Genomic DNA, 20,443 nt, shown 5'->3' on the forward strand with positions numbered 1-20,443 from the left:
AAAGATGCCCCAAATACGCCCTTTTTTTCTTAGAGTGAACAAGACGATTTCACTTGCAATTAAGTTTAGTTGCTGCCTTACACATAATGCTCCAGCAGGTGTACAGTGATCATGCGTTAAAACGCAAAAATTTAGGGTAAAGTGATGCACATACTTTCATTTCCAGCGTCTACAGTTCGTATTATATCGGCATAATTTTGACTCGAACACTTACGTCAAAGCCAGCATTATAAGCTGGCCAGATCTGCAGCCCCATGATGCAGTTATCACAAGCAATTAGTCATAACAGTCCTAACACATGCCGCATTTCAACCCATGAGTATCATGCCAGTCCATACGATGTCGATGTTTTCAATCGAGTGCATGAGTAATGTTAGCACACGAAAAGTTTGATGCAAATGAGTGTGATAGCTACTTTCGTTCCATCAATTTTCTTATCAAGAACTTCATTTTGTGTATTTAAATTAGCATGCTCTATTGTGGAAATTATGCCTTGTAAGTGTACACCATGTCTGTGCTGCTGTATGCGCTTGTGATCTGTCACCAAGGCCCTTCAGCCGTTGGCAGGAACTGAAATAACAAGTGAAGATCACAGCATAAACAATCGAGTGCAGGTGCCCTGCAGACGTGGCCAAACTGTGGCTACATTGTAGACATACACAACAGCACAAACATAAAAACATCATGAAGACAAGACGCAGGGTTGTGTAAACGCTACTGTTTATTTAATGCTTCAAAACTGAGCAAGTACATATTCCTGATTGACTAGAGGTAAGTGTCGAATAGTAAACCGTATTAAAATTCAGAACAACGAACAGCTGCTAACTGTCGTAGTATGAAATGTTCTCAGAACAGGCAATCTTATAGGTAGAAATTATCGCGGGACCAATAGAAAAAATTATGATGTGCTAGGCGGAGACGTGCTTGACTGAAACATGGTTTTCTCGCGGTCAAGGCTAAGAAAATTGAAGTCCTGGTGCGACTGCTTTGCATGCATAGCAGCAAACATTGCAATCCAGAAATTTTCGGCAGCCTCCCCAACTAACGTGTGTACTGCGTTGAAAGTGTGGAGACATTAATTTTGCCTGAAATTGCATTTGCGAAATGGCTGTGACAAGAGAGACCTTTTTTAAGATTTTCCATTGTGCATTAGTTATTTGGAATCGTATTTGTTGCATTTTTCAGCCAAGTAAATTAGCGTAGGTCCGTCTTGCAACCCAAAGCCTAACTTTGTGTGTTTCAACCGGAGTGAGCAGCTTGACAGACACGTTCTAAATTCATATAGACAGAATCATGGAAAAAATTTTAATGCATCATGATTTTGCATGGAATAAGCTGCGCATACCAACAGGAGACGCGACAAGGTTTGCTGGACACTTCTTCGAATTGTACGCATAATTTAAGTAGGACGTGCTGATAGGTACACGTCGCGAATTCCTAAGAATGAAAAGTTCCACAGCACACCTGCAAGCTACATGCACGCCTACCTCCGACGTATGTATGTGAGCGAGACTGGTGAAGATTCTACACTGGGAGTCCTAATGGCTAGCTGCAGTGCCCTGTTGTTGGCTTTGGACCGTCTCGGAGATGGATTCCGGCTCGCTTGCTACCGTCCATCGCCACCACGCCACCTTCATGCGGTCCCAGATGTTCTCGAAGGAGTCGAAGGCGGGCCGAACGTCGAGGAGCGCGAAGCGGCTCGATTCCGCGTTGACCATTCCGCCGTCGTAGTAGTCGATGACGTAGCGGACTTCCTTGCCACACCGGTCGACGATCCAGTCGTGCCTGTCGAAGGGTAGCTCGTACCTACGAGACAGAAGCGACGCGTTACTAGGGCGGCGGATGAAGACTGAATAATTGTTCACCCGCAAAATGAACTAGGTAAGCTAGAGACAACAGTGTTGAAGTTCGTAAGTCGCACTTGGCCATACTGCCTGCCTGACTGGGTTCTAGCTTGTCCAACTGTGAGGACTTATTGTGGACTCCGTGACAACCTCAGAATTTGCCATGAGCTCCATAAACAAAACTGCAGTCCATCTGTCCTGTACCTCTGTTGAACCATGCCAGCCAGCCTGCTCTAGGGTTAAGTGTTCTTGCTCCACTAATGCAAATGGCAGGCTTAATGGAAATAAAAAGCTTGTTCCTCCAGTCTATGTCTTTGGTTGTGTACAGCTACCAAGGCCTCCCATAAAATTAACCAAGACATTCAAATTAACATGAGCGTTTGGGCGAGCTGGTAATTCATTGCCCAGAAAAATTTCAACAGTGCTACTCCGTGTCGCCTCCCTTTTCGACAGTTCGTGTTTTTTCTGCGCTGTTGAAATTTTTCTTGACCAAGACATTCAGGTCTTCAGCCCAAAACCAGCAACACAAAGATACTGGCCCTGAGTCAAGCGCGCGTGAGCTTCCAAAATAAATGTCAGCATTACTGACCACGACATGTGGCTTTGGCTTTTTATCCAATACAGAGCACACAATGCCGCAGCTGCAAGTGCACAGAGAAAGCCGAAAGAGAAAAGGAAGGCTCTTCCATCAACACGACGTGGTCCCTCTGCCTCACCACTTGAGAAAACCAAGGGAGATACAACACTTGCGGATGCGCGCTGTGGCGAGAAGGGTTGCACTGGAGAGGGCACTTTGCCGTTTGTGCTGCCTTTCACTGAGCCCAGCCGACATGCTGAAGCCGGGACACTACCTCTCCCCCTTTTACGGAGAGATGGCCTCCTCTCAGCTCCAGAAATGTGCCGCGCTCTCTGGATGCCTCAATTGCCTTCAGACTTGAGAGGTGCGATTGAACAGACTTGAGTCAAGCAGGGAGAACACCCGCCAGCCGTCATCACCCCCTGCACTGCCTCGGCCTTCGAGGGTGACCTATCACTTCAGGGCCAAGCGCGAGCCACATGACGTGCACTTCTCACATCCTTGTTTTTACTCACCCAGTCGGACCACTTACTTCGTCCACTGCGGGATGGGAAGTGGGCCTGCACAAGACTTAATTTCGTTTTCTTCTCGATAGCTTTTAAAGAACCCCTGACACTGAAATTGAAACGTCGAGATGTTTGCGTTGTTTGATTGTCCTGTACACTTCTGACCAATTATTAGTGGCAGATGTTAGCTTTATGATATTTTAATTCGGTTTTAAAGTAAGCATGAGGGCTCATGTGAGTTGGCAGCACCTCTCAACATCGCCACTGGTACGACGTAGATCGAGGCCCCGTGTGACCTTCCACGAGTAAAGCGAGTACATTGTCGACGTCACAGAATATTTGTGGGGGCGCACACAGTATCCCGACTGGCACCCCGCGAGGGCTATTCTTCCTCACCTCTCTCGCTCTGTTGTCGGGCTGCTCTCAAGGTAGTTATGGCTGCTTAGGCCAGGAATTCTTTCTTTTTTCCTGAGGGGACACGCGCTTAACCGGCTAAACTCATACCGAAGCACCCATATCATTTCAACCCTTACTGCGCGCAGGGCCCCAATTGGAAAACTACGCTTTCAACGTCATCAAAGCATGCATGCTAGTTTTCTTATGGTTTTTAGGAGAGTGTTTCGAAGTGACGCAAAGTTTGTTGCAATTAACGATGCTAGCATTAATTATACAATTTACTATTCAATTTCGGGATTACCAGACACAAAGCTACAAGTTACAGTAAAAAAGTCAGAAGCAAAAATTTCACTGTCCGGGGTCCTTTAAGTACACCCGACAGCACAATTCTGAAGAAAATAAAACAAAAATTTCTCCAACCTTAAACGGGTGCGAGATTTACTGTAACTGAAACCGCTATTCTAAGCTTTAAAGGCAAAAGATATAGGTTCTATCACTCACTCGCATAGCGGTGGTCATGATTAAAATTTTTTCCTCTAATAGAAGAAAAAAAGAACAACAAGGCTGCACTGACCCCAGCCAGCTTCGTATCCGAGCCCGAGGCGAGTAGTCCGTGGCTTTACCTCCAAACTTTTTCAGACGGGGTGTGCAGCACTCCCTGAAATCAAGCGTTGAGGATAGTTAAATTCTGGGATTCTTGCTGGCCAAAAATCATGACTACATGATCTCGTGACACTCATGTCAACTACAGCACACAGAAACAATACTGCGACAGTCTAATTTTATTTTTCTTCTAGTGAGATGGCGCTGCAAGCAAACCATTAGTGCGTACTAGCTTTTGTTTCGTTTTTTGCCATTCTGTAACAGGAATCCATTCGTTCATTCTTTATTCCTCAAAGGCCCCAAGTATGCACTCAAACCTCGATATATAACAAACACAGATATAACGAATTGTCGGTTATAACGAAATAAATGAAGAATAGTCTTGTCATAGACACAGTGTTACAATTAAACGTTTATAACAATTTTCATATATAACAAAGTTGACTTCGTGGCAGATGTGACTTTGTTATAATGAGGTTTGACTGTATGTTTATAACAAATTTTCGGATATAACGAAGCTATTTTTAAGTCGGATGCGACTTCGTTAGAATGAGCTTTCAGTGTATTACCTAAGGGTCTGGATTACAATAGAGAAAACAATGCTAAGGTGAAAAAAAATGCAGACACTTCTTCTATTCACACTTAGTGTCCCAATGTGACTGACTCAATGTGAGTGTTTTTGTCAGGTGTCGTGATTCAAGATGCCCTCAGCAGATGCCATTACCAGCGCTTGGCTACAGTAAACATCGGAGAGCATAGCAGTGGGTTGTTATGTAAACGTCGCAATGGACTACCACCTTTACTACTGCCGAACGAAAGATGCATTTTGCATGGAACAAGCACAAGTCCTCAATGGGCAAGTGAAATGCAAAAGGGTATGCCTCTCCTTGTCATCTGCTCTAATTCTTTGTCAAATAACTTGTTTTCCTGCGCCAATTTTTGTAGTTCCTTTTTGATTAATCCCAGTGCTTAACGAAATGCCATGTCGTCAGGTGCAAACAAGAAAAAGCAGCAGCTCATTAATTAGGGGAAGCAAAAAAAAAATTACACCACTGCAGGATGCGAATTAGTGCATGGGTAGACTTAAAGTTCTGATCATCACGGGCACCTTGTCCGATATTAACGCGTTGCTGCAAGTGGAGCACACCATGAATTCACTGTAGTTGCTGTTGCTGTTACTCATCCCGAACTCTTGTTGCAGCACGCCACGCGGGTTCATCACGCGTCTGCAGAATCTCATTACTCGACGCCATCACGTGATTGCTGAGAGAGTGTAAGAGGGAGAGGCCACAGCATCTTACCCAGGCCCGAACACTCTAGCGTGTGCCAGCACACATGGTTTTGTCTACGTTACGCCAAGCTAGGACAGCATAAGGCAGCCCGGGCCTCTAAAGTGCTCTGCATGTATCATCATCAAGGCGGCCAAAGAACAAGAGGAAGAAGACTTCTCCTTGGCATGTGGCTATGCTAGGTGGTAGAAAGCGGACAGTCGCCAAGGGACGGACACAGCCTCGAGCAAAAGCTGCTTCGCATCGAAAAATTCAGGAGCCCTTGCCACATTGAGAAAATGGGGACAAGCGATGCTTGGTGCACATGCACCAAGCATCGCTTTTTTACTTTCTTTCTAACACAGTGCACGATGCACCCTCCAAACTTGTTTCTTCCTCCATGCCAGGAATTGGACCTTCACCCACGTTCTTAGCAGCTCAACACTTCAGCTGCTAGAGGCAACAACGACAGTCATGCACCCATATGCAGGCAACAATGAAATGTGGCAGCATGAAATCACAAGTCACCTCAGTAAAAGATCAGATTGCCATATCGGAAACAAGCCCACGATTGAGAGCAAAAATTTTTGTAAAGCAGCGTATACAGATAAGCATGTGACCGACACACATTCGAGAAACACATTTGTTCGCGCTCGTGGGAGCCGGGTTCTTTGCATACAATGCGACTGAATTCTGCGAGGTATAACAAGCATTCCTTAAGGGGGCCCTCCAACACTTTTTTTGAAGCGCCTACATCGCTGCCGACCGCATCAACGCGTAGTGGCACTCGCCAGAACTATTGCCCGCGGAAATGACGAAGATGAGCGCTGGCCTGTGACTGGATAAATGTAACGTTAGAAGTAATCACGCCGTTGCCTCACAAAAGGGGTTATTATTGGGTTTAGCTTTTCTTTAGCATGCTTTTTTCACTGAACATCAACTAGACAAACGATCTTAGACTTTTTCAGCTTCAAAACTGCAGCGCCCGGCAAAGAATGCGCCGAACGCCATGGCGCTGGAGGAAACGTGGGGACACTCCAGGCGCCGTTGTTTGAAGAAACTGAAGGGAAAAAATTGTAAGAGCGTTGATATAGACGCCGTCGCAACAAGAAAGATGACTAAAACTACAAAACATTATAGAGGCGTTCGCAATCTGCCTCATTTCGCACGTGCAGTTCACTCTTAATGCACCACATTGTTTGTTACTATCGCAACGGCGTCCTCAATACTTTTGAAATAACGGGCAACATGGTATGCAAGCTTCCCGCACGTAGGATGTTTCAGTCATTTCATTGGGGCGCCATCCAACGTCACAGGGCGAGTGAAACGTGGTCAGGTGACCCCGCGAAAATCGAGTTGAGGGTAGGCCTCCATTTTATTGTATTTTGAGTGTTCTAGGCTGAATAACTTCGGACTGCGTGCCCCTGTCGCTGCCGTTCTTGCTGCATTAATCTCCTCAGCCTTCAGTCTATGCAACCCGAAAGTAAAAAATCTAAAACAATAAGGACTAGAAAAGTGTTAGAGGGTCCTTTAAAAGGATGACCACTATGCTCAAGCCTTCTTGAGGACCTTTCCACAGCTGGCAGTTCTGTTGCGAACAAAGGATCCACAGTGATCCAGGAACGTCTTTTCGTTTTGACTTTAATCTTGGCGTTACCCAAGGAATGCGTTGTAATGCAGAACTCGGTGGGTCGAATTCAGGCTCCCTCGAAGTGCAACGTGTCTTCAAGCCCCTTACTTTGCATGGAGTGCCTCCCACTTGAGGACTTCCTCCCAGGCGTGGTCGTTGTTGGCGTTGTGGATGCGGATGATGTGCGCCATGTCCTCGGGCTTCAGGTCGGCCTCGCGCCACTTCCAGCCCTTGCGCAGCATGGCGTTCCAGAACATCTGCTGCGACGGGTATTCCCACGTCTCGCCCTCCGCCCCGCCGGCCTTGGGGATGCGCGACCGCTGCCGCTCGGTCGGCAGCGGGAACGGCTGGTCTGGCGCTGGCTGCTGGTTGGGGCTCGGCATCTGGAAATAGAAAGAGAAATAAACAATAGTACCACGAACGCATATGTCTTTAGTTTGATGTGATCAGGTTTCATCCACAAAAAACTTGGAGCACACTTGAGCTTCGCTTTCAAGAGTAAACGAGATAGTGTAATTAGGTCCCATTCGCATCACCTTCTCAATCGCTAGCCTGGCTTCGGTTCCCGAAAGACACCTCAACCATATCACAAAGAAAGGAACGTCTGTGCACGTAAAATTCAAACTATCCTGAATGCCTAGGGCAAGTACAGTTGCGAAATGCCTACTACGCATAGGCGTGCGCACAGGGGGGGCAGTGGGGGCGGCCACCTCCCCTAATCACCTAAAGGGGGGGGGGGGTGCTATGATGCACCTTCACCCCCCGATGGGGAACCCTGCGCACACCTATGCCATTACGTCATAATTCTTCCTTTTGCAAAAGGGCAAAGTACCCACTGCACATCCATAAGGCAGCATGCACACTTGCGAAGCTGTACATTTTGTTGATGCTGTTGCTGTTAAGTTATGGCAAGTTCAACATTTGCGAGCGAGTCTAGATCAAGCTGGGATCTCAGTCAGAAATGCTGAACTTACCATAACAATTGTTCAAATCGGTTTAGAACATCCATTCTTGTTTTTTTGCATTCATTCCAGGTCATTCTGATGTGCTTACTTACTTTGTAACTCTCTCAGTTTAGGCAAACTCTTGTGCCCAAAGAGCATATAAAATGTTTCATATTTGAAAAACTGCTAACTATACTAGAAAAGTAATTGCATATTTGAAATTCGCAGACAAATACACATAAACTCAGCAAGTTTCATCTCAACTGATAAAAAAATCTTCAGGACCCATGTCCCCCCATAAGAGCTGCACATTGTCAGCTCATTTTGTGGTCATTTTCTACTTCTTCCCCTTGTTTTTTCTCAGGATTTACCCATGGTTATTTTTCTCAGTTACCCCTGTGCTCTGTCCTGCAGACTGTTGACTTATTGTACACTGTCAATTTTTATGAAAGGGAACACGCGAGCGCGTGGCCCGCGAGCTCCGGCGGCTGCTTGCAGCGCCTTCAGGCGTGCGCGAGTAGCAACCACGGTATCTTTCCGCGTCATCTAGTGGCGAATAAAACAACCAGTCACGGGTAATATGCAACCAGCTGCAAGATTGCAACCCCCTCCCCCTTCAAGGCGATTACACAAGAGGCTGGGCCAGCAGCGTGTCGTCTGCTGCTCGTAAACTGCGTTTGGCACGCGGGCGCAATCGAAACGCGGAAGCTCTGTCGCTTGGCTTTCGCGCGTTACACTTCGGCCGATTTAGATTTAAGCGACAGCGGTCCAGGCAGGTAAATTTTCGTGGCTGGTTTCCAGTTTTCAAATCTCGCATCGAATTCTGTCGAAAACATTTTTCTGGGTAGAATCCCACTTAGCGGAGAATGTGTCACCTGTCGTTACAAAATGTGCTGGCAAGTCTGCGCTCGATGCTTTAAAGTCATGCATAGTGACTTCCGCCGGGTTTGTGTTGAGAGCGCGAAATGGCGCTGCATAGCAAACAGAAGGAGAAAAGGCTTTGTCATGGTTGTAAAGATCTCAATCGATAATTATCACTAACATAAATGACGTGAGCATGAAACATGAAAAAAAATTCAATGAGTTTATTGAAACTGGAAAAATGTCGTCTTGCTTTTGACCCCCACATAAAAAGTAAAAACACATTATGACAATTGTTAATACCTCGTGGCGTCACCATTTGCGGCCATAACAGCTGCCATTCTAGCTGGTAGGGATTGATAAAAAGTGGCCGTTAGGGACGTGTCCCTTCTCAGCTTCTCTCACTCCTCCTTAATGACAACCCAGAGGTCGCCCGCCGAGAGTCCATGCAGGGACTGGCCCGCCAGCGCGCTTTTCAAAAGTCCCCAGAAGTTCTCGATGGTGTTAAGATCTGGAGACTGGGGAGGCCAAACCCGGCGGAAGTCACTATGCATGACTTTAAAGCATCGAGCGCAGACTTGTCAGTACATTTTGTAACGACAGGTGACACGTTCTCCGCTAAGTGGGATTCTACTCAGAAAAATGTTTTCGACAGCATTCGATGCGAGATTTGAAAACCGGAAACCAGCAACGAAAATTTACCTGACTGAACCGCTGTCGCTTAAATCTAAATCGGCCGAAGTGTAACGAGCGAAAGCCAAGCGACAGAGCTTCCACGTTTCGATTGCGCCCGCGTGCCAAACGCAGTTTACGAGCAGCAGACGACACGCCGCTGGCCCGGCCTCTTGTGTAATCGGCTTGAAGGGGGAGGGGGTTGCAATCTTGCAGCTGGTTGCATATTACCTATGACTGGTTGTTTTATTCTCCACTAGATGACGCGAAAAGATACCGTGGTTGCTCTCGCGCATGCCTGAAGGCGTTGCAAGCAGCCGCCGGAGCTCGCGGGCCACGCGCTCGCGTGTTTCCTTTCATAAAAATTGACAGTGTACATGCAGCTAGTTCAACAAGCATTTGAGTTGCAAGTGCCTTCTCCTGACGTTCAAGATGAATGCACACCAATTAGCCCCACTTATCCACTTTCATGTGGCATTTCCAAGGCATCACTGCCATTTGTCCTTTCTCACTGCATATTTTCTGGCTTACCAAGCATCGTCTACCAATAATAGAGGCTTTTGTGGTCTTTCACTAAGCTTAGCTCTTTGTTTCTTGAAATGCGTCACTCTGAAGATTTTGACCATGCAACGAAAAATTACGCCTGGTGGTTCGCATTTGGCGAAAAAATTCGATCCTCAAAGGTTTAAGGTCACAAAAACAGTAAGGAAGGTAAGAGTACAAGGTTGTTGAATAAGTACAATTTTAGTTTGTGAACACTGACCCAGCTTGTTTATGAAATGTGCTAAGAGCATAGAAATCACAAGATAAGCAAGAACAACACGGCAAGGACTGCAGCATTAAGCTGAGGACGACAAACACGGTGCCAAAGCCGACAAAAGTCTGTCGCTATGTCCGTTGTCCTCAGCTTAGTGCAACAGCTCTCACCACCAACTATGACCCACTGACTAGCTGAATCTGCCACTGTTCTGTTAGAGAGCTTCGTAATTACATGAGAGTACCAAACAGATTCATCAAAAAGGTTTCTACCCACCATGTTGGCCGGGTTGATGTCGTCGCCCGAGGCGGCTGCAGTCATTGGGCACTCGCTCCGGTATGGCTGCTGTGGCTTGTCCTTAGAAGACTGGCCCGTGATCTCGTCACAGAGACCATGCATGGGGCACTCGGATGGCGGCGACTTCTGCTGCTCTGACGACTCGGAGCGCGTGTGGACTGTAGCCGCTCCAAGGGGCCCATTCACCTCTCTCGGGTGCGACGCAGTGAGGCCCATCTTCGTAAACCTGACCAAGCCAAATCAATCGTTAAAGGGACACTAAAGAGCAAAACGATTTTTCTCGCATTAGTAAAGTAGTCTTCCACGATACCAAAAACACCACGCTTGCTGCGAGCAGACGCTTAATAAGCGAGAAAACGCGCAAAAAAGAAAATACAGGTGGCGACGCCACCTTGGAATTCCCGCACCATTTGCCGTGACATCACGTATTTTTGACGGCGCCTGCTTGGGCCTACGTAGTTCCTAACCGGTTAAATCGAAATACATTGTCCTCTGAGGGGGCCAGAGACTTGACATATTGAGTTTGTGGAAATTTCGTCGGGCCAGTGGCACCAAAATACGTTAAATGCTCTTTGAAATGTTTTACGTCACGAATTACAAAGTTCGGCGCGAAATTTAAAAATGAAACATTGAACTTGGTTTTCTCCTCTAATAATAAACCTATGGTGGTGAAACAAACTACACAAGAGTTCTCCGAGCACACTTTATCAATCTAAACCAATTCATTGTTTCTCTTTAGTGTCCCTTTAAGAGAGAGGCTCAGCACATCAAGTGTGGACCCACTAAAGGGCCAGATTTTTGTTGGTGTCATTTTTTCAATAAGGTTTTCTTATCAATTACACTGGCTACACATGTTCACTCCTTTAAGTCTAAGTTAGTTCAAGTGGAAGCCCTCACACATACGTGGGCTGCTTGCATGTATGTACAGTGCTCATGGAACGAAATGCAATCTCAAAACATTAAGTATAACAACTAATATCAATCAATCAATGAATCAAAAATGTTTTACTTTCACCATTACATATATAAGGTGAAAAAGGGTGAACTAGTATGTGCAACTGCTCAAGATGACCACGTCGTGTCATTACAAGTTGGGCCACTCAAGGTGATGCTGGCTCTGGCATAAGCATACGAGCCAATATTATGCCAATGCGATACGAACTAAAGACAGTGGAAACAAAATTATGTGTATTGCTTTTAGTCCCAAACTGACGCCTTTCCTTCCAGGGCACTGTAAATAAAGTGTAGTCTTTTATTAAAAAAGAACATGCGAGCGTATGGCCCCTGCAACGGCTTTAGCACCAGGAAATGGCGGCAAAAGGAAACATGTCTGCTTATGGTGTCATTGGTGCTGGGAAGAGCTACCCAGAAAGTATTCCGGAATACAGACATCAAAACACATGTGTTAGAAGTCCAAAATACAGATACTCTGAGATACAATCAACACCCTTCAATTAACATAATGTATACAGTTATTTCACACACAAGTTCTCTTTTGCTGAGAAGTTTGTTGCATTAATCGCACTTAAGCAACAGAAGCTTCTCAATTAGGCTGTCTTTTAGACAGCGTCAGTTCGGCCTCAAAACAAGACTCGTGAACCCGTGAAATGGCTGGTCACACTGCAAAAACTACAGGGTGCTGCACCAGCCTTGAGAGGCAGCCACTTTTGTTGGCAGAAGCCGACAGTACTGGCTCCGTGATCCTAAAGTGAGTGGCGTGGGGAGCCTTACCACATGGACCATTCTGTGCGTATTGGAAACCCTTCACCACCCTCCCTGTGTAGCTGACCGGCAGCGCGCCTTTGCTTGGCATAGCACAAAAAGTCTTTCTTTTCTTCTTGGAAGTATGTCAGCTCATTCCCGACAAAAAGAAAAAAAAAAGTACAGAATACCCCTGTCTGGCACAGTATCGTGATATAATCGATACATCATAAAAATTTCACTGCTGAGACACAAATACTTTTTTCAAATGTATCTCGATACAGAAATGCAGATACCCAAAAGTATGTCTAAGATACCATCACGATATTGCCCAGCCCTGGGTGTCATCTATTGCTTATGGTCTCACGCATTGGCCACATGAACAACAGACTAGTGGGGGAAGGAATCTATCAAGTGCTTGTCTATTGGCTGTGCCTGGCCAATATTTTGCACGCCAGTAGACGACACTGAAAGCCAAGCTGCTTCCTGGTGCTGCCATTTGCTAGAGCCCCTGCATGGAACAGGCCACAAGCTTCGGCGTTCTTCACAAAGGAACACCTAGCACATAATTTACATGTATGTAGGTGGGAGGGATGTATATATTGTACTACATGTATTGCTGATCCCAGCCACTCTTTCTTTTCGCTACTCGAGTCCTGCTCCCCGATTTTCATCCTTGCACATATCAACCAATGCCCCCAAAAGAACCATGTTTCTGTCGTGTCTATAACAACTCCAAGTACTAAAACCATGGTTCGAGCACGGGAATCTTTGGTCTAATGATTGCTAGGAACCCTTACAGGTTGAAACAAAATAAAGTGGCGTGCTGTGCAGCACATGTTGCAATGATTAAAATATATTCTGATGCAGTAATTTATGGATGCTAAAGCATACACCTAATTCCAAAGGAACCATCCAACCTTAAAGCGAGTATGGAAGGCCTACTTATCTTCATAACTTTTCTTTTAACCCTGCTACACGTGCATGCAAGAAAAATGTGCAACATGTCCAGTGACTTCCTCCGCACCAGTCTACATCAAAAGTAGGTGCTTCGTCCCTTACGCCTTTTGAAAAGGCGCTAGCCTAGATTTTGTTAATAAAAAGTTTTAAAGAGTATACTGCTGCATGAAAATTCTTCTGCGGACGGAACGCTTGCCTCCGACTTGATCGAAAACGCAAATTGAAGCTCTTTGTCTCTCCATCGCAAAGGAACAAACGTCTAAGTTGTATGACAGCCCCACGCATTAAATAAAATAATACTCTTCACCTCGAGACAAACTAGAGCTGTAGTTTCAAGAAGCAGACCGTTTTAGCTAACCTCCTTCGTGAAGGTGAACTGCCGGTCACGAATGTTCCAACACCGGCTTCGGGTTACCCACTCGCCAAGTTTGCAGCTGTTTGAATAGTGAGCCAAAAGGTGTACAGCTTCACAACATCGTGGGAACTAAAGCAATCAGCGAAGACACAGGCACAGCGAGGCATTTTGCAAAAGAAGACACTCCGAGACCGTCTACTCAGGACACGCTGCGCAACACGCGTATGTATGTACAAGAAACTTCTCACCTTCTACTTGACTTCTCTTGCTAAAGTGTCTGCAGTGTTCCCGCCGTGAGGTCAGAAAGTCATAACACATTTACCGTGCGAAACATTCGCTTCTGAAATGGCTTTTTAAGAAGGCTAGACGGATTTCTACTCGTGAAGCACGCTTTCTCCACCGCACTGCTCCGCCATGCGCGAACATGTGTGAAACAAGAACCGGAACCGGAAGCGAAATTTCGCCTAACATATGCTAACAACACACTATTTGTAATAATTAGAAATTACTGAATTACCACTTTCCGTAACATTTCTGGCATTTACAGTAGCAACATGAAGTCTTTGTTTCTTAATACACTAGACAACTGGTTTACATCTTCACCATGTGGGCAGAAGCGTAATAGTAAACGCCATGTTTGAAATGCATACGTCCATCGGGCGGCTTCAAATCGACCAATCGCGCGCGTCGGCGTCGGCAACGTTGCCAGAGCATCAGCGCGGCTTTTAGTTGCGTCGGCTGAGTGCGATCGGTCATTGGCCGTGCAACCGGCGGTCAGAGTTGACTGGTATGTCGTGTAGTCCGTAGCAGTTCGGTGGCGGCAAGCGTGAAGTCTTCGCGAAGTTCCCATCCAAAGGCGCGCCAACGATGGACCACCAAGTGGTTCCCATGGACTACTCCAACCACGACGGGTAAGCCGGAATTCGAAGTGATCTGAGCACCTCCTGCTGAGCTCCGGTGATTCTCTGGTCCTATTTCGCTGCTAACCCATTTGGCGCCGAAAAGTTCTGGCGCTACGTCTCGTGGATGCACGATTCTTCACTCTAACCGCCGTAAATTGCAGCAATGCATGTGCGTAGTTGCGTGTGCGGCGCGATTGCAAGGAAGACGCGATCGCTTGCCGTTGGGACACTTCCCACTGGGCATGGCATACCGGTTTTGGGACACCCCTCATTGTTCAGTGGTTTATTATTCTTTTGACTTTAAAATCCCCGTAAAAGGTTACAAGATCAGGCTATAGCTCTGTGGTAACACCAGTTATCAATTTTATCGATATCTACGCGTTTGCACAGCTCGTTACCGCATAGAAGCCGCGCTTATCGCCCCGCCAAAAATTGCCGTTTTTAGCGCGCCAAGTGCTTGGGCGCCAACTCAACGTAACTTGCGGAGAACACCGTTTAAACGCGGCGTTCATAATTTATCCGAGCACTGATTAATTGAGAGGCAGAATTACGTTTTCGGCGAGTGAAATTTCAATGAGCGCCCCGGAAACTACGAATGCCCGGCAACGAACGTTGGCGCCTTTCTGAACCCCGACAGGGAAAATCCTGCATCTACTCCCATTTACTTTTCCGTGTGTACGGTTGCGATTTAGGCGATAGAGTGATGAAGATGCAACGCCTCTAGTGTGTTTAAAGTAATTTTGTACGAAAATGTATTTAACGTTACGCACGACGATTCATGGCGCGAGATAGGCGGTTCCGTCGACAGCCGCTCACCGAATGCTGTTTCTCGAACCACGTAACGTTTACTCTTCCTGCGTTGTGGCGTAATTCGGTACTTATAATTACACGGGCATAACTGACTCTTCCTAGTATTATTATTATTATATATATGTTACATATTTTTTTGTACACCTGCGGCCTTGCAAAGGACGATGCACTTGGCGGCAAAACTCAACAGCTGTCACACGCCTCTTGCGAACCAGCTGGGCTCTATGACCGCCTTGCTACGGAGAAATTTTCGTTAGCGTTTGCCTCCAAAAGCACAGTGGAAGCTGTGCAACGTTCACCCCCAGGATGTAATGGCTGGCGTCCTGCATAATCATATGGTGCGATGCGAGCCCAATCATGCAGTTGTGGCTTTGGAGTTTATACCTGTGCCTAATGTGTTCAACTTTTTATTCCCTGCAGCAAAACTCGCAGCCCCCTGCAGGAAATATCGACCAATCAGCAGGCGAGCAAGCGGCGAAGGAGCCTCTCCAAACGTTCCAGCGTCAGAGATGTGGTGGAGACAGGCATTGAAAATGTTGACCTCGCGGAAGACAGTAACGACAGCTCGGCGTCGCTAGGCAAGTGGGGGACAGACGGACGCGTTCCACCCGACGTTCTAGAGGATATGGGAATCGACTACCTCGACGAATCTCCTCCATCCAGCGGCGTTCCATTAAAGCAGCCATCGCCACCACGTGCATCGCGCAAGTTTTCCAAGGTAGCACCCTGCAGATTTCTCCTATTTTGGTATTGGAGCACAGCTTCATGTGGGGGGAACGAAACTGTGAAAGTCTTGAAGCCAGTATTCATGTGAATACTGCAGCAGTGATTCGAAATGTGCATTGTTCACGAACCATCGCTTGTGATCATCAGAGGTGGGCACTCGTTAATTTCGCATCTCTGAATGCATCTTCAACGACCACCTTTCTATTGGAACACTTGAAAAGTACAGATGACCGCCGTTCAACTGCAGGGGAAATAGTGAAATGCACCAGACATTTTCTTCATTGCCAGATGAAAATGATGTCTGCTGTAAGAGCGGTCATGTCTTGCAGTCTTCACAGAGGGGCTTGTTCCGTCCAAGAAAGGTTGCGGTTGGTTGCTTTATGGGGCTTAACGTTCCAAAACGACTCGGGCTTCGAGAGACACTATAGTGGAGGGCTCCGGATAATTTTGACCACCTGATGTTCTTCAGTATGTACTGATTGTCGCACAGTACACAGGTGACTTGCATTTCGTCTCCATCAGAATGCGGCCGCTATGGCCGGCATTGAACCTACATCTATGGGGTCAGCAGCCGAGCACAGTTGCCTTTGAGCCACCAGAAGGGCTTAAAGGGACACTAAAGGCAAATAACAATTTATGTCAGAGTGAAAGCTCAATATATGACAACTTCTAAAACGGCAATATTATCAACAGCAGTGCCCTACTTACCGAGAAATTAAGCTAAATGTAGCACATGATGAGCGCCACGAGTGGAACATTTTCGAAGTGATCCCAATGACGTACGAGAGTCTGCCTATAATAAATCACTAGTAATCAAACTAGCAGCAGTAAAAAAGAACCTTCCGTGCATCAAAAGATGCAATAAAATGCTGTTTGTTCGTTTCCGCTTGAATCATGGAAAAAATAACCTCATTGGCATTGCCATGGGGAACGGCGCGCGTAGTTCAAAGGTTCCGTTTTCGCCGAACTGCGCTTCGCCCGGTGCCCTGCTTCGCTCACGCGGTCGCACCTCAGTGGTAGTTTCGGGATCGCGTACTGCCGCGGCGTACAGCCCAGCGTCGTGAGCCAATGTCTTGTTGTCAAGTTCTCCGTCCACATCTATTGCGGCAAGCTTCGATGGCTTCGATGGCCGTTGTTGCTGCTTTGGGTCCTGCTACTTTCGCACTGCTGCTACTACTATCGGTGGCCGTGCGGTAGAGGCGGGCAACGTGGGGCACGGCAGCAGTGACGTATGAAAGTCGAATTTCAGGAGGGTGATTTGAAGTGCGCTAACGCGATGCGGACCACTAACACGTGATATTATTTCAAAATAAGCAGTTCCTTGGCATAAAAGTAGCACTACGAGGTTTCTGGACCGCTATTTCAACAATCAACGTTGATTTAATATTTGCCTTTAGTGTCCCTTTAAGAGAGTTGTGTGGATAGGGGCAGAAATAAGAGGGGAGAGTTACCAGGATTGAGGTCAACACAAAAGGAAATTAATATTTATAGAAGCCTCTATAAAATTTCCTGCAACTTTCAATATTAAGTCTCTGACTCCCCTAGAACACAATGCAAATTCACTTTTATCATTGAATATATACGCACACCGTCGCATGTCATTAAAGGGGTACTGACACAAAATTTCGTGGCCGAGATAGCCTGCTGGGTCGATTCCTGTGTATGTGCGTGTACCATCTGCAAAATATCGACAGCGAATAAAGCTTGGAAGGTATTTTATATGAATTTTGAAGTTCGCGAGCGCGATCCAGCATTATAGGCCGCACCTGGTGCATTGACACCCTCGGAGGTGACCCGAGGTGACCCCCCTACTTCCCCTACGTAACCGTTGCAGCTGGTACAAGTTATGATGACGTAGTAGCCGCCATTTCTGTTTTGACGCGCTCGCCTCGCCGCTGTGCTGTCGGTGGCTGCTCGTGAGTGTGTGGCCGCGGCGCACGCTTTACTGTAAACCCGCAAAGGCACTAGGTTAGGAACGATAGTCCCAACTAGAGCAATTTAAACTAAGGATAGTGCGGAATGAACTGAAGCTTCCTTTAGAGCTTATCTTGTCTACAAACAGTAATCATCTGTGTCGAATGTGTTTCCCATCTTCAACGCTGCGTGCCCACTACTTTCGGGTCAGTGTGATGTAGCATTCTCGATAGGAAAGTGGCGGGTGCCGTGTTTTCGCGATGGGAAATGCGAGCAAGTCTAATGACTATTGTTTGGGGACAGGATATGCCTCTGAGGTTGTAAAATTTTTTTTTTTCAGTGTATAATACCATGCAGTAAGCAAAAGGACCAGTCCAGTGACCTTGAAATTTTACGACGGAGTGACAACACCGTGGGCCAAAAGTGACCACTGGTATAGCTAGGCTGTGCCTTGTGTAACAGGGTGTTTTATCCTTGTTTTATTCAGTGCAGTGTTTTATATTTCTGGCAGCATATTCTAGTTTGCACAAGACACTGGTCCTCGTATGATGTCATTCTATATCAGGAAAGCATGGAAATGCACCGGGCATGTTGAACCCCTTAGTATGTGCTGCGAAATTTTGAGTTGCATTGTACAAGCAGATTTCACAATTACTGCATTCTATTTGATATGTATTAGCTGTAATTAGGTCTGGCAGTTTTACTACATAGCTACATTTTGCATTATTGTTAGGGGAGTGCGAATAGTGAAATTGCATCTCGAATCGAATTCGAATCTAATAGTGCCAAATAGTGGCCAAAAATATCGAATAGCGAATAGGAATGGTTTAATTAAAACTTGAAAGAAATAATAACGAAATGAAACCTGCTCATGTCCTCTAGCTGATATAACCCCATCGTGTGACTGAGACCAAAATACTACGAATTGTCATGCAGAAACACAAACTGTTCCGAGGCCTACATTCAGGCTGCCGTCGTGATGTTATGGTGTTTCCTGCAGTTGAAAACATGCGCTCACTGGGCACATCAGTAGCAGGGATGGGAAAGTATCGCAAATCAATTTTGGCGATACCTGGATGAAGTGTAGCTCCGTGATGAGCGGTGCGGCAGTCGCCACGGCCGCACGGCAGATCATGGAGCTACACTTTATCCAGGTATAGCCAAATTTGCGGGCCAAAGTCGGGATGTCTTACGGTGCTTGCGGCATACGAGGCGGAACTACACAAGAAGTCCGGGCCCTCTTTTAGGAACCAAGTCGTGAAGGGTTTGACAGTTTTGTCAGTGTTTTTTTTTTTTTTTACGTATGGATGACATATTCTCTTTTAGAATAAATATGCGCTTGCTTTGAACCAGGATATCGGTGAAAGTTTTAATGAAAGGCCAACTGTAACGACATTAGCGTTAGTTTTAGCCACCCCACCCTAACCAAGTTGCACCATTGGCCTTTATCGGATTTTAGATATTCATCTTGTCGAATTATTCGATTAAGTCTTATTCGATTCGAAACTCGAATACTCGCACACCCCTAATTATTGTTGCACAACGAGATATTGTGGTCTTGTGGCTCTAGGCATTACACTTTCTTTGTGACATGCACATATATTGAATGTTGCTTTTCTTTGGGGGGCTACAAAACGTATTTTTTTCCTCGAGATCATCAGAGTTTTCAAGGTCACTGAAGGTGTTTGGTCATCGTAAGATGACCCGCTCGTGATTATTTTGCTAAATTCTGTGAATGGAAAGCACATCATGGAATTGTATTGATGGGAGGAGAATATGTGTTGATGTGTCTGTTTAATTCTTAGTAATTATAAATTTAACTATTATACATACATTTTTGAGGAGGGGGTGTTTAAACACTATACTTGGGAGCAAACAAACAGCATTAAAATTGTCCTACATCTGGATTTGTGCCTGGAATCTGGCACTGAAGTCTGCTGCTGAAACAATTGTGAGATGGACGCATGCCAATGTGTCTTAAGTTGTGCCGTGGGCACATGGTGACGAAACGCACATTTTGAGCCGCCAACTTGGTACAGGTTAGCATCTTGTGTTGCAGTGATTTGCATAACGTAGTAGTAGTACATAGTAGTAGTGGGAAGGAATGAGACAGTAACGACAGCGGTTTGTCGGGCAAGCTGATGTCTTCTGCCCCCCTTTCTTGTCCCCCTTCGCACTGTCCAACGGGAGCTGCGGTGCCGCTGTTCATTACACACAGCAGACCTGACAAAGAAAAAAAAAAAGAAACGGCAGTTCATTTTAAAGGGCCCCCTGAACCACATCCGGTAATTTTTTAACATTTCAAGTAAACGCACGCATCATAATCAGAATGCCGCCGTGGTCAACAATTCCAAAACGCGGCAGCGCTACGAGCCGCGGGTGCCCCACTAATTCCGAGAAACAATCCCTTCTCCTCTTCGGGCCTTCCGGCAGTGTTCAGCCCCTCAATGTTCGCTATGACGTCAACATTTTTGTCTGCTCGTCATTTACAATAGCTGTTTGTGCACTCACAGGTACGTGCACTCGCCGCTCTTCTTCCTCGCACGGTGAGGAGGAGCACTCGGTCGAGAGGAGAGACGAGCCGACAAATGGAGCATAGCGAAGGAAAGAGCGAAATGAGCGGGGGCGACTTTTGTATCATCAAACGCGTGTAACTCTGCTATTACGGCACCGTTTCGAAAAATTCTCACGGCTAAGTGTTCGTTGTAGGCTCATGCACA

General features: G+C 46.3%; 2 protein-coding genes across 3 annotated transcripts in view; one reads left to right on the forward strand and one right to left on the reverse strand.

The window, feature by feature from the left end:
• Window positions 1-698: 698 nt before the first annotated feature.
• LOC119405999 (holocytochrome c-type synthase) lies at window positions 699-13,814 on the reverse strand. The gene is made up of 5 exons (XM_037672829.2): window positions 13,620-13,814; window positions 10,335-10,581; window positions 6,933-7,207; window positions 3,898-3,981; window positions 699-1,806 (listed from the first exon to the last, which is right to left on the reverse strand). The coding sequence occupies exons 2-5, from the start codon at window positions 10,569-10,571 to the stop codon at window positions 1,539-1,541; spliced, it is 864 nt and encodes a 287-aa protein (XP_037528757.1). The 5' UTR covers window positions 10,572-10,581; window positions 13,620-13,814; the 3' UTR covers window positions 699-1,538.
• Window positions 13,815-14,114: 300 nt separating this feature from the next.
• The window catches only part of LOC119406000 (S-phase kinase-associated protein 2), a 38,205-nt gene continuing 31,876 nt past the window's right edge, over window positions 14,115-20,443 (forward strand). For both annotated transcript variants that reach the window (XM_049419281.1, XM_037672830.2), the window contains exons 1-2: window positions 14,115-14,282; window positions 15,504-15,801. In XM_049419281.1, the coding sequence (XP_049275238.1) occupies window positions 14,239-14,282; window positions 15,504-15,801 (342 nt within the window). In that variant the 5' untranslated portion in view covers window positions 14,115-14,238. The remainder of the gene's footprint in view (window positions 14,283-15,503; window positions 15,802-20,443) is intronic.

This window comes from Rhipicephalus sanguineus, chromosome 9, assembly GCF_013339695.2.
Source record: "Rhipicephalus sanguineus isolate Rsan-2018 chromosome 9, BIME_Rsan_1.4, whole genome shotgun sequence".
NCBI lineage: Eukaryota > Metazoa > Arthropoda > Arachnida > Ixodida > Ixodidae > Rhipicephalus > Rhipicephalus sanguineus.